The sequence below is a fragment of the Artibeus jamaicensis genome, unplaced genomic scaffold, assembly GCF_021234435.1.
Source record: "Artibeus jamaicensis isolate MK-2021 breed Jamaican fruit bat unplaced genomic scaffold, CSHL_Jam_final scaffold_1689, whole genome shotgun sequence".
Classification (NCBI taxonomy): Eukaryota; Metazoa; Chordata; class Mammalia; order Chiroptera; family Phyllostomidae; genus Artibeus; species Artibeus jamaicensis.
This window is the reverse complement of record NW_026522029.1, coordinates 5,965,239-5,980,005: the sequence shown is the minus strand read 5'-3', so window position 1 is coordinate 5,980,005 and position 14,767 is coordinate 5,965,239. Positions and strand designations below refer to the sequence as shown.

At 37.0% G+C, this 14,767-nt stretch overlaps 1 protein-coding gene and 1 pseudogene across 1 annotated transcript in view; one reads left to right on the top strand and one right to left on the bottom strand.

Moving 5' to 3' along the window:
• The window catches only part of CAPZA1 (capping actin protein of muscle Z-line subunit alpha 1), a 35,567-nt gene that overhangs the window by 1,640 nt on the left and 19,160 nt on the right, over window positions 1-14,767 (top strand). The window contains exons 2-3 of the mRNA XM_037152514.2: window positions 9,120-9,183; window positions 11,119-11,170. Of these exons, the coding sequence (XP_037008409.2) occupies window positions 9,120-9,183; window positions 11,119-11,170 (116 nt within the window). The remainder of the gene's footprint in view (window positions 1-9,119; window positions 9,184-11,118; window positions 11,171-14,767) is intronic.
• Window positions 1,328-6,458, bottom strand: LOC128625974 (60S ribosomal protein L36a-like; annotated as a pseudogene).

Genomic DNA, 14,767 nt, shown 5'->3' with positions numbered 1-14,767 from the left:
TTCTTCAGTGTTTGTCTTTGACACTGGGTTAGAACACCTTTTTAATTCAACTTGGGACAATATATACATTTATTTCAAAGTGCAAATTAAGATATCTGTAAACAGATACAGTGTTTATAATATTAATAGTATTGATTTTATGATAGCAGATATGACCTGGTTCCTCTTATTTCCCAGCATGCTTCTTTTAGTGCTTAATGAATGGCATAATAAGCAAATCAAAATCAGTAAGGTACATCTGCCCAAATATGTTGACGAATTTGATGTTCAGTAAACAGTTTTTAGATTAACCACACTGTGTTCATTAGTGTGGATAATTAAGAATAACTGATATAATAAATGTCTCCAAAAATCCACATAATTTGAAGTTTTTGAAATTTGTTAGGTTCTTACTTACAATGGTGGAACTGATATGTACTTCCCTGCTGTGGATCTCTAAGTAAGAAGGAAGAGCTTTGACCTGTAAGATTCCTTCAGTTCTCTTCAGCCTCATACCTAACTTGCCTCCTCTTCCCCCAGGCTTCCTTTTAACTGAATTCAAGAATTGAGAAACTATTTTTCTAACAACTCATTTTCAATTCATTTCATTGTTGAAATGAGTATCTTAGCATTCAGAAACAATAAGTAACCCTTAAGTGAGATATTTACCTATAAAATTTTAACAACCAAGGCACTGTTGCAAACAATTTTTTTAAAAGATATTTTTAGCCTTAATTTGTATTCTTCCTTGAAGGAACTCTTAAGTTTTCATTTTTTCTGTTTTTAACCAAGACCGCAACCGCATTTGATTTGGGTTTTTTTAAGGCATGTATGTCATGATGCCAAATCTGTTTTAATACAGCTTTTTACTTTCTTACATTTTCCAAAATCACTGAACCCAAAGGTGAATTTGGTGATTTCCTTGCAAGTATTTCTATAAAAGCTAGTAAGATCGACCATTCTCATAACTAACTGCTGAAGTTTTTATCACTTTATAAAGAGGAAGTTGGGTTTTTTAACTTCTGCATTGTTACCTGAAATGGTCATGATGAGCTGCATAAATGAAACAGGAAGTAAAAAGTATAGTAACTTGTAGAAATAAATGCCTTTAGCCTTATCCTCGAGTTCAGTTTCTGAGAATGAGCTCTACTCTTCTAGCTCCTAGGACCCTTCAAGTTACTTGGTTCCAAATGATTAAGAAGACCAAAATGATAAGGTAACATAATTAGGAAACTTGACATATGCGATGAACTACTTGTTTGGGTTCTTTACATGTCTGTTTCCTTAATTTCATGATTCAGCATTTTTTTTGTCCTCAAGATTATATCGGCACATAATGACATGAAGCTTAGAACTGGATCACTTGGCCCTTTCTCTTCCTATCTCCTCCCAGTTCAGAATGCTTGCATATCTTAATAGCCAGCTTTCTCTTAGATCTGCAGTTAGGCTCAACACAATTTTCTTTATAGTGTCGGCCTTTTAGCTGAAAATCGGCTCAGGCTGCCCACTGCAGCCACTCTGCTTCCTGTCACAACGCTGCTCTCCCTGCACATACAGGGAGTCCTGGCCGTTCCTTTACTGTGTTACTTTGTCAGCTTGTGCTGGCCACACTTCTTACAGAAAGTCTGTAGGGTTTAAGAGCATTCACCAAGTTGGCGAGAGCACTGTCTGCATGGAAAGCTGATTCATCATTTTTAAAACAAACGCGGAGAGAATTTTAAGGCTGAAAAAAGTACAATTAGCATATTTTTTTCCTTTAGCTTAAGTAGTGGTAAAATTTGTGTACAACCTCAAAAAATACCATAACTGAAAAATGGATCAATATGCTTTAAGTTTAGACAATGATACCACCTTTAAGGCACTTTTTGAAAACAGGTTTATCAAAATTATTTAGGAGAGATGGGGAAAACATGTATGAATATAAAAAGGGCCCTGCTAGAGCTCATGAAAACTACTCAACACTTTGAAACTAGATTTCCTTGATTTTGATTACCTCCTTAACTTATTAGATGAGTTATTACCCTTGTAGTAAGCCCTAAAGCTTATTTGCTGTGGCATTTTCTAATAAATTATTAATTAGTATTAACCTTGCCATTCTTTTATCTTCACTTTTTTTTCCTGTTAGCTTTGCTTAGTAGTTTTCATATAATCTGTCATAAAATCCTTGGACAGGAGCATAAAGTCTGAGCAGGTACAAACTCACATATCTGATCTTTGGTTATGAGTGTAGGTTTATTATCCTTTCTTTTGGACAATCCAGCTATTAATGGTCTTATATAGGACCGGCCTTAATGCTAAGCAAAGCAGTGTAATTTGTCAGAAAAGTCCTACCCCATTGTTTGTCTGTCTCAGAAGCCATGGTTTCTTCACTACACTTTATTCCACATAACAGTGAATGAAAAGAAAAAGAGGCCTCCACTGAATGAATTATAAGTAAGGTTTTATGATGTAGTAGGAAAGAATGATTCTGGGTGTCAGGAGATTTGGCCTCTCCCTGCCGTGCTTCTTTTAACTACCAGTGTGATTTTGGAAAAAATCACTAACCTCAGTAGGCCTCAGTTTTCCTCTAAAATAGGAAGGCAAGGGGAATTAGGTAAAGCCAACTGAACAAAGTTTAAGGAACTTTTTCAAACTCTAATTTTTAAAAACCCGTTTTAAATAATGAAACATTAAAATGTTGGAGGAGTTTCTGTCATTGTTTGCTTTTGCACATTTGCCCTGGTAATGAAACAGAGTCCTTGGTAACTGAAATGATGTTTTTTACCTAATGCCTAGCATAGGACCCAGGTACACAGGGCAGGCACAACCTATTGGTAACAGAGAGACCAACCAATTACATTTTCACTCATTCTAATATTCACCCAGCTCATCCTCCTTCACCTCCCTCTCCCACCCCACTGTTTCTGATGATCTCTATAGATATTTCTTGTGTTCGGGAATGTGTCCACACTCCGGGTGCCTCTTTGGGCATTTATTACCCCTGAGCGTCTTGCTGCCCTGCTCTGTCACTGCTGGGAACATCTGATTTCCCCTGCCCCCGGGAGCATTTGTCCTAGTAAATCCTATAAAGCTGCAAAGCCTTAATGTGTACCAAAATGACTAGTGTTGCAAAACCCCTAATAAAAGTGTTTTCTTCATCTGCTCTAAGTCTCTTCTTTTGAGCTCAGAAAAACACACTAGGATCAGGTATCATTTGTTCTCCCATGTACAAATATTTGGTTCAGAGTATAGGTAAATAAGTAAGTAAGTTCTTATGGGAATCAACTTCTGAAAATAAAAAGCCCTGATAGGGGAAATTAGTCATCATACTGAAGACAACTTGACCACTTGGGGATTTCTGAACTAGGTGATAATGTGCACTTACTATTTTCCCTTCTCACTTCATCAGACCCTCCTTTCAGCCTCAGCATTTCTGTTCATCCCATTATTCACTTTTAGTCACACAAACAGAACATTGGCATATTTTTCACCCTTAGTCCTTCCTTTCATGTTCAATTCGTATTCCAGTTAGCTTCCTCTTCCTAACTATTATTAGATATAGGAACTATAATCACGTGTTTAAAATTAAAATGGTAGGAAAAGGCATAAATAAAAAGTCCCCTCCCACCCATTTTCCAGCCACTCAGTTCCTCTGCAAAGCAGCCAGTATACCAGTTTCTTTTCTATCTTGCTTTACATTTTACATATAGTCTAACTTGTCCACATTCCTTCTACCATTGTCTTCATTCAGGATCTTAAGCTTGCATTATTTTTAATGCTTTTTTTTAAGATTTTAATTTATTTATCTTTAGAGGGGAAGGGAAGGAGAGAGGGAGAGAAATATCAATGTATGGTTGCCTCTCATGGGTCTCCTGCTGGGAACTGGCCTGCAACCCAGGCATGTGCCCTGACTGGGAATCGAACCACAATCCTTTTGTTCGCAGGCCTGTGCTCAATCCACTGAGCTACACCAGCCACGGTATTTTTAATTGTTCTCTTTGCCTCCAGCCTCTCCTTTCCTTCTACATTTTTGTGATTTACTGAAGTTCTTTACTAAACTTTGACCTGTATATAAAATTTATCTTTGCTGTAACTGCACATACATATTGTTAGGGCAGTGTATATGAAATAGAATGATCAGCTGGGTGGATCGTATGACAGTGTAAGTCATGGTATTACATATAAGCAAGAAGACAGGTAATAATGGGTTGGAATTTAAGGGAACCTTGCTTTGTGGCTTATTTGGCCTCTACACAACATTTAAGTGCTCATTATGTGCTAGATACTGAGTTGGCTAAAAAGTTCACTTAGTTTTTTCTGTAGATGGCTCCAGTAGCACTTAGTTGTCTTTAACTGCATTCAAAACAGTTTTGTTAGATTGTATTGTGACAGCTGTCCTATCAGCATGCATTTTAAAAAGGCTTATCAAAATTGGTGAATTTTTTGTGCAGCCATTGTAATATTGAAGACAGAAAAGATATACATTTCAGCAAATTATGCTGTATTATTTCAAGAAAGGTAAAACTAGAACTGAAACACAAAAAAAATGATTTGTGCAATGTATGGAGAAGGTTCTGTGACTAATCAAACATGTCCAAAGTGGTTTACAGAGTTTCTTGGTACTGTTGACATTTTGGCCAGATAATTCTTTGCTGTGGGGCTGACTTACGCATTGGAAGGTGTTCAGCAGCACCCCAGCCTGTGCCCACTAGAAGCCAAAATGGGAGATAGCAGACATGCTCAGAATATCCAAATTAATAAAGTTATTAGTGAAAATGAAACATGTACCTTTTATTTCACAGAAAAAAACTAAACGGACTTTTTGGCCGACTTTATGTATTATGTATGTATGTATATATGTATGTATGTGTGTATGTATTGGCCAACCTAATAACTATGTATTAACATGTATTCATCTCAAAACTTCCTCATAGGATAGATAAAACTTAAGTTACCCTCATTTTACAGTTGAGTAAACTGAGGCACATTTGAAATTAAAAACATGACCAAATGTCCAGAACTACAAATAGTAGACCAGACACATTGGTGGAACCCGTTTCCAGATCTGTGCTCTTACCCACTTTGATTCCTTTAGATTCCTTCAGTAGACAGTAAGTAATGAGTTAAGATAACAAACAGTTCTACTGAAATGTTGATGCAGCCCTAGGTAGGCAACAGTCCAGTTTAATGATGTAGTAACATGGATACATCTACAGACACTGAAGCATTGCTGTTTTCTGGCTGCGACTGCATTATAGTTACTGCTAAATTAGCTTAGTGACACTAAAAGTGTTAGTATTTAAAATGTGTTATAAACTCAGTGCTGGGAAACATGACTTTAGGAATGTCCTCTGGACAAGGCCAACAGCACTGTTTTAAGAACCTTCGGGTATGACAGTACATTAGAACACAACTGAATCAAAATTTTGGGGACCAGTTCTCAGGCATCTATTTTTTAATAGGCCTCCCACCAATTCTCTTGCAACTCAACCACTCTCCAAATCTTAGTCCTCTGCCTGTTAAGCCCAGAAGCTTGATCCATCAGGACACTAAGACTAGATCTCCTGGGGACAAATTTATATTAGCTCTAGGTTACTGAAACTAATATATGAAAGTACAGTAACAATTTAGTAAATACAGAGGGACTAGATTCTGTTCTCAGGTGGCTCAGGTATGGGAAGTTAAATAACATTTTTCTACAGCATGGAGTCAGGATCGGGAAGGTTAACTGTACAGTCTAACATTTTAATGCCATTTTCACAATAAAGATATATACCCAGTACCAAGACCAAGCAGGACTTTAGGTAGGGTACCCTGTGCGGCCGGGGGGCGGGGGAGGTCCAAAACCTTTTGGTGCCTCTGGGCCACACTGGAAGAAGAGTTGTCTTGGGCCACACATTAAGTACATTTCAACATGTAATCACAAAAAAATCTCAGTATTTTAAGTAAATTTATGATTTTGTATTGGGCTGCATTCACAGCCACCGGGCTACAGGTTGGACACCCCTGGCAGAAATGGATATTGTTTCTCTAGACAGATTTTACTTGCCTAGAAGGAAGCCTCGATGTATCAAAAATCTGCGTGTCACAGCTTCCTTTGCAATCTCTCCCCTTGTAGTTAATGACACCTTCATTTGTTAGTTACACAAAAAGTTTCATGTCATCTTTGACTCGTTTTTCTCACAAGCCACATATGATCCATCAGCAAGTCCTGTAGGCTCTGCCTTCAAAATATACCCAGAATCTGACTATTTCTCACCACATCTTTATTCTAAACACTCTGGAAAATAAAAAATACCACTGGGAGTTCCCACCTGAGTTATCATTCACAGTAGCCTTCTCTCTGGTCTCCCTGCTTTGGCTGTTGCCACCCTCCCCCACCCCTCCAGCAGTTAGCAGAACTAACCCCCTCTGACTCATCCTCCCCTCCCCTTTATTTGTCTCCAGATCCTCTGTACCTGCCAGACTGGTCTGTTGACCACTGGCTGCTTTTTCCCCATCTTTTTTATTCTTATTATTCCCTTATTGGGCCCCCTCTCTCTTTCCCCTCCTATCTAAAGCACTTTGCAGAACTCAGCTTAGGTCTCAGCTCCCTCTTCCATAGGCTGTCTTTGACCAGCGTGGACCCTCTCCTTCCTCCGAAGTCCTGTGCTCCGTGTTACCTACTCGTATTGCTGATCAGGCAGTTTTGCTGCTTTGAATTATAGTTATTTTTAAATTATTGGTTGGCCTTTACTAAAGGCAGTCATTTGCATAAATTGTTTTGCTAATAGTGGGAGAGTATACAAAGATTTCAGAAGCTAAGGTGCTGACTCTATGCTCACCTTAGTTGCTTGTGTCCACCATAATGATGTACTCTTACAAGTCCCTTAAGGTAGTATAGTTCTCAACCTTGGCAGCACATTAGAATTACCTGAGGAAGCTTTTAGAAATGTGGACACCCAAGCCTACCCCAGATCTATTACATCCGACTCTTTGAGGGTAGAACTCAGACCTCAGTACTTTTAGTGATTCTAAGTAACAGTATTTTAGGTGGCTCTAATGTGCAGCCAAGGTTCAGAACCACTGGCTTAAGGCCAAAAAGAATTTGTAGATTTGTGGGCTTTTTTTTTGCTCTTGTCCTCTCTTGTATGTTGTAAATTTTATGCTCAAATATGTTGTTTTTATACTATTATACTAGGTGGCATAAGTTAGTGATGACCCCTGTTAAAGAAAAAATTATTCTGGCACTTGTTAAAATAATAAGATCTAGCTCAGCTCCAAATAAAGCAAATACCACTGGAAATTTATAGTTGGCAAATAGAGTGAGAGGGTCAGTGGGTGGAAATTACTGAGAGGAAACATTAAGGGCAGAGGAATTCTTGCTGGAGGCAGGTGGAGAGCTTATATACGTCAAAGGTGGGAGATAAAGAACTTGATCAGGTATCAAGGGTAATCAGCAAAAGTAGGGAGATTCCTCACTAAACGGAAGAAGGCCAGCAGGCAGACAGGATGGGGCCACAAACAAGGTCTAGTTGAGAAGAGAGTTTAAAGGAACCTAAACTTAACAGTTTGGTAGAGAGTCTTTGGGATTCCATGTGTGTTATATAATTACTTTAATAAATCTTCAAGTGTTTAAGACATGACAGAAAAGCAGCTATTCCTTAGAGTTGGTAGAATTTTTAGAAATGAAATTGCTTTGCTTAAAACAAACTCGCCTGCCTTTCCTATCTGTTTATATCTGACAAAACTTATAATTGGTTACCAATGAGAACACAGTTTCTAAGAACTACTTAAAATGACTTTTAAAAGAATAAACATAAAGCAAATTATTTGCAAACAAATGTCACCATCCCTTTTTTATAACACTGATCCTAATTTAAGATATGCTTTTTAAGCCTTAGCCCTTACCGATAATAAAGTAATATGAAGTGCACTACATACATTTAAAATTTGATTTCTTAGTGTGTTCTGAGTCTTTTTGGTGTTTCTAGGGTTAACCTAGGAACATGATATTTAGCTTATTGGAAATTTTTTAGAAACATAGCTAAGTTTTATTTAGTGAAACCAATATTCCATTCTCTCCTAGAGGTCACTGAGGATACATTTTTTGCAAAATTGATAGCCCCAAATTAAAATTCTGCTTGCCTCCGAGAACCCTCAGCCAGCACAGATTTTGTTTATTTGATAAAGGCAGTGAAATTTTAGAGCTGATTTGTACTGAAATATATACATGCCACACCTCTTAAATTATTGACCAGTTTGTTGTTGATATTTTGAAAGTCCTAGAACCAGATGAGAAAATAAATGACACGTAAGGTGTGTTTTTAAAAAAATTCATTCTTTCATCTTATCAAAATTAATTCCTAGGGGTAAAGAGGGATGAATAGGTAGAGCATTCTTTCATCTTATCAAAATTAATTCCTAGGGGTAAAGAGGGATGAATAGGTAGAGCACAGAGGATTTTTAGGGCAGTGAAAATACTGTCTATGATAATATAATGGTGGATACATTTAATACATTTTGGGTGATAATGATGTGTAAAGTGTAAATTCATAGGCTGTAAGAAATGTACCACTCTGGTGAGGATATTATTATTAACAGAAGCTATGCATGAAGGGGACAGGAATTATATGGGAAATCTGTACCTTTCTCTCAGTTTTACTGTGAACCTAAAACTGTTCTTAATACAAAATAAAAATAATAACATCCTGAAATCTTCAAATAGAAAAAAACTCCCATTGAATTCTGTGCAAATAGAACTTACTTTCTCACTGTGATAACAATAAGGTAATCTTTCAGAAGGAGAACCTTTTATCCTTGAATACTTCTGGAATACTGTAAATTTTTTAAAAAATACATTTAAAAATTTACAAAAGCACAATTTACTGCTATACTTTTTCTGAAGTATAACCACGTCGAAAACATGACATTAACTTTGAAAGATGTATTATTTATTTTTAAAGGTAAATGTAGCAGAGACATTTCAAAAACTTTTTTTGGTCAGTAAAAACGTTGGTATTTGTAGTTACTGATGAAGATTGTAATAATGGAGAGTATAAGGTAACTAGGACCTAAAAGATTTAAACAAGGGGTGTAATGAAAATTTTATAATCTGCTAATTGCTCTCCTTTTATCTGTTACTCTTCATAATTCTCTTACTATAAATTTTATTTCTCTAGGTACGCATAGCTGCTAAATTCATCACTCATGCACCCCCAGGGGAATTTAATGAAGTATTCAATGGTGAGTAAAGATTAGTATTTAGTTATTAAGCTCTCCTTAATAACATATAAGCATTTACTGAGTACTTGTTATCTTTTAATCCTTACAACATAGTATAGCTATAACTAAGGAAATCAGTATTCTAAGAGGTTAAAATAATATATCCATTCAGTGTCACCCAGCTACCAAGTCATAGCAAACTCAGGTCTCTGTCAAAAGTGTAGTCTTAACTCATAAATTAGAATACCTGTCTTACACGAGAAAAGATTTAAAGTAGTTTAATATCTGTCATGTTATAAATCATAGCTTCAGTTTTTTAGTGCTTTCACTCAGGAAGTGCCATAGTATAGGAGACTTTCTAGAGTCATTGGGGCTGAACTAGCTGCATCTGGGAAGCTTGTTAAATACACACAGTTCAGCATTATCATCCTCTAAAGATTCTTACTCATTAGATCTGGGGTGAAATCTGTTTTATCAAGTTTTGCCAGGTGATTCTGAGTTATAGCCAGTTTGGGAAACACTATTCCAGTACATTTACAACCTTCCATATTATTCACCATCTTAACACAACTTATAGGATGAAAAACGTAGGTGAGGCATCTTGAACTTCATGGTGAAAGCAATCATTACAGCCCTGGCTGGTGCGGCTCTGAGAAGGTTACCTACTTGAGGGGGGCTGTGTGATATTCATCTGTATCTGACCAAGAGCCCTTACACATCATAGAACAATCGGTAACCTCCACTGATAAAATTAATTACGCAGAGAAAGAGCAATTACGCGAACATACAAACATTTACTATAAGGAATAAATAATGCAATAGAAAAAATGAAAACAGTCTTTTTTACAGACTGATTTGTAGATTTTGAGCACTAACGGTAAAGAGAAACAGATGCAGCCCTGCTTTCCTTAGTCTTTCTTCCACATTGACCAAATGTAAATTTTCAACAACTGAGCTGTTGGAAAATTCTTCTTTGACTTGAACTTCACCTGGCTGATTAGCTCAGATAAAGTCTTAATAATAGTAATGGTCTTTATAGTTAGATGTTCCTTGTTTTATTTTTGACAACTGAAAGTACTTTACAATAATATCATGGAAGTAACTGATACCAAATCATTAGATTAAGAATTGGCAAGCTACTTGTGGCATGAGGGCTGGTTTTTCTTGGCTTGCTGTATCTCGGCCTCTGCCAACCCTTTCTTTCAGAGTCTCTGAGTCAATGGCCTTTGGTTTGTAATTAGCCCTCCTTGGAGTTAATTGTTGGTAGTTTCCAGTAACAAGGACCCTGATCTTGAAAAAAAGAGTGATGAGACTCTTGATACACTGCTTTTTAAAGAGTGTGCAGGGCCCCACATTAGATTATTCAAAAAAAATGTGTGCAGCAAATTCACTACCACTGACCGAATGGTGCCCAGCTTTCTTGGTCTGATGTTAAATAAGCCTGCAATTCTTAATCTGATTTTAAAGGATTCTTTAAATGCAGAATTAACAGTCCTAACTTGAACGTTCTATAAACCATGTTTTTCATTGGCTATGAAATTCCTTGAGAATTTATTGTTGGATTATTTATTGTACCACAAATAATTATATGCAAATCTATGAACAGCAGCATCTATTCATTCGTATTTTTAGATACAATATATCCAAAGTCTAACCTTTCAAAGTCTGATTTTTAAAAAAATCTAATTTAGAAAAATGCTAAAATCTCTCAAGGTTGTCCTCCATTGAACATTCTAATTTTAACATCTTTTTTCCCAGATATTTTACTTATTTATTTATATATTTTTTAAGATTTTATTTATTTATTTTTAGAGGGGAATGGAGGGAGAGAGGGAGAGAAACATCAATGTGTGGTTGCCTCTCCCACCCCCTATGGTCCCTAGGCTGGTGCTCAGGCCCCTGACCCATACCAGCCAGGGCCGTAACTTCAACATCTTTTAACATTTTCTTCCTCAGATGTCCGGCTACTACTTAATAATGACAATCTCCTCAGGGAAGGGGCGGCACAGTAAGTATCTTAAAATCTATTTACAGCGTCATTCTAATATTGGATAAACTATGTTGATAGTAAACTCATACTCTGAAAACTAAGCTTAAAACACTTTAAAATAAAGCAATTGGTTTTAGCAGTTTACTTGTTGTTTTCTTGTAGAAAATGTGTTCCTCCAAAATGTTTACTTCCTTAAAGCATTATTTATTTATTTTGGTGCAGATACCCCTCATCAGAGGGAGTTGAATGTTAGCTGTTAGGTTTTCTTCTATAGTTCTTTTAGCGCCTGTTGAATTTTTTTAAACTGCTAGTTATATAAAGATTAGGCTGCTATTGAGGAATGAAAATGTTTCTCAAATTGCCAAAGAATAGCAGATACTCATCAATTGACTTTATGGTAAGAATTCACTGTAGAGTAATAGCACAATTATTCCACCCAGTCATTGACTGCTTATTACTGTCAGGCTAATTAATCTTTATAAAATATCATTTTTATTTTGTCTTTGTCCTTAAAAAATTATAGTAATATGGGGGGGCTTGTTTATTTGTTTTGTTTTTGTTATGCGTTCTTCAGATCTAAACACTGTCTGGCTTTCAAGGCCCCCTTTACCTGGCTTTATCACTACCGTCCTTTACTGTTCAAGACAGACTTTTATTTCAGTGATCTTGCACCCAGTGGGCCCAGAATTCCTTTGTAAAACGTGATTGGATAATGTCTGGTGAAGGATAGGGTGGAGAGAGAGGATAAGGATTTAGATGCAGAGCACCAAGTAATTATGAATGCCTTTGGTATGAAATGTAATTGGTTTAGATGTTAACTGTAGAAAACAGCTTAAAGAGCCGCTGTCTGGGAAACAGTCGTCTTCTGCCCTGTCCATACTGCTTTTCTGGAACTCACTTTAGGACCAGATTCTGTACACCTAATATTTGCAGTCCCTCACTATAATTAGCGCCATGAAAGATATCCTAATTATACATTGATTTAAGCACACACTAAAAATACATTTTACTTCTTATTTTTCTTATATGCGGAGACTCTGCCTTAGAAAAATACCTTAATGATTTGCTAGTACAGCCCCTGTTGACCCTCTGCCCTTTCACTGAAAGAATCTTATCTACATTTTGTCAACAGATGGTTATCCAATCTGAATTCTCCTAAATAGTAGGGAATTTTTTCTCTTCAAGGCAAGTTCTTCAATTTGCCAGCCATATTGGTCTTAGTTTTGTCCTTGAGAGCTATCCAGAATAAACCTACTCTGTACTTGGTAAGGTGTTGCCGAAGGGCGGGGATGGGAATGAAATGTCAAGACCAAGGGTGAGTGCAAGTGCATCCTTAGCCTTTTGTCCCATTGCCTATTATCCAATAAAATCCAATGTGTAGTAAAATCTGAAAATGTGAAGCATTTTTAGATGCTTCAGTTGTTTTAATTGCACTGACAATAAAACTTTGTATTTGTAAATATTCTGGTTCTTAGGGACTCTAGAGTCTTAGAAAACCCCTTGCTTAAAGACAATTACCTTATGCCCAAATAATTGATTTTCCATACAAATGAGGAATTCAGTGTTATTTCCATGATGAGGTGCTCCAGCCCTAGTCCTCATAGTTAGCACTCAGTAAATGTTTTAGTAATCATCATCCTCATCATTAGTGCCGTGTGCGAAAAATGAAGAAGGCTGAGCAACCCAGGGTTTTCCCTCTTTCCCGGATTTTCGCCAGGAGCATTCTCTAATAATTCTGAGCACTTCTGCGCTGTTTTATTCTGAGAGAGATAGGAAATTATTAGAGTATTTTGAACAGAGAATGACATGATGAGACATATTTTAGAATAATCACTGGCTGCTGTGCAGAGGCGTCAAAGACTCAGGTAAAATGAGCACTTAGAAGGCACAGTGGTGCTGAGACAAATGCTGGCAGTTGAGACAAGAGCAGTGATTTTCAACCCGTGTGTTGTAAGAATGTTTAAAACATGCAATACCTGACTCTTTAGTCAGAGGCACTGACCTCTATCCTCTTAGATTGTCAGATAAAACAAATGACAACAGCCAACACAACAATAGCTGTCTGGTGTGAATGATTCAGAATTATACTTTTTTTGCAGATCAGCAAAAAAATATATTTTGGGGTGTGTTGCATAATTTTAGTAATTAGTTTATGTGTGCCATCAGATGAAAGACTGAAAATAGCTGCCTTAGATTGTCGAATTAAAAAACGACAACAGCCAGTGCAACAATAGCCATCTGGTGTGAATACCTTACCTTGAACCATAAATATGCAGGTTGTATAATCAAGTTGCGTTTTATTGGTCACGTGGTATAATGTTGCATCTGACTGGTTAATTCCTGGCACTTAAAATCCTATATACAAGTATAGGCACCTGATTTTTTAAAAAGTCACTTCGAAGCAAAAAGGTAGGTGATTACTTTTTTTTAATCAATCAAAATTATACTTGGAGTGCTCTAGGGTGATAGTGGTAGGACTGGTGAGCAGCCCGACTCTAATAGGTACCCAAGGTCAAACCTACAAGATTTGCTGGTGGATGGGATGTGGAGTGTGAAAGAGAGAAGAATCAAGGATGAGCCCATATTAACAAATTTTGGTATTGGTATTTGTGATCTATAGTCTTAGGACATATCCTAGAATGAAGTACTTATTTACTCCCTACTGCTAAAGCTTTTAAAAATATATACATATTTAACTTACTTTCCATGAACATAATCCGAACGAAGAGCTAGTGTGTTTAGACTTATTTTGGTACATGGGGATGTGGTGTTATAAGGAAATGATTTGTTAAAGACATAACAACAACTTAAGATGAGACTATTGAAGATTATCCTTAAATATTTGAAGTTTAAATATTTGTTACTTTGGTTTCTCCTGACAAGTCTAGGAGGAAAAGTTCAATGCTTTGTTTAAAAACAGTGGTCTAGCAGATCTTTTCAGCAGGTTAAAACTGGGCCTAGAGATGTTTATTTAACTCTTCCCTTGGCAAATGAATTCTGTGAGAGGACTGATACCTCATATTATAAGTGTATTACACTTATACCGAAGCTGATTTCCACCTTTCTTTTGCCTTTTACTTTAGCTTACTTTGTAAGATATACTAGGACGCCATTGAAAATGCAGTGTTATAAATCTAGCACTGAAAAATAAATAATATCAGGCATGTACTTTGAATATTTATTCATATTCTTTTTTTTTAATACCCTCCTCTCTGCTTTGCGTTTTCCGCTGAGACTTGACTGTGCTCCACCCTGACCTTACCTTCTCCCCTGTCAGACGCCTTCTGGTACATTTAACTATGGCCGCTCCTACCTTGTCCTCCCTGGGAGTCCTGAGTAAAGGAGCCGACATTCCCCGAATAGTGCACAAGTGAAAGATTTTTTTCAATTTATTGAAAGCTTCCATCTAAACAATTAAAACTGTTGGTAATTCACAATAATCAGATTAATTCTAATTTAGGAATTATCCAAGTTGGAGCTTCAGAGTGGAGAGGGAAAGGCAGTTTCAGAGCTCAGGGCCCTCCGGGAGGCTGTGGAGAGGGGTTCCTGCCCAGAGCTGGAAGGCATCGCGATGTCCCCAGTTGTCCGGAGGGAACGGGGAGGGACCAGGGAGTG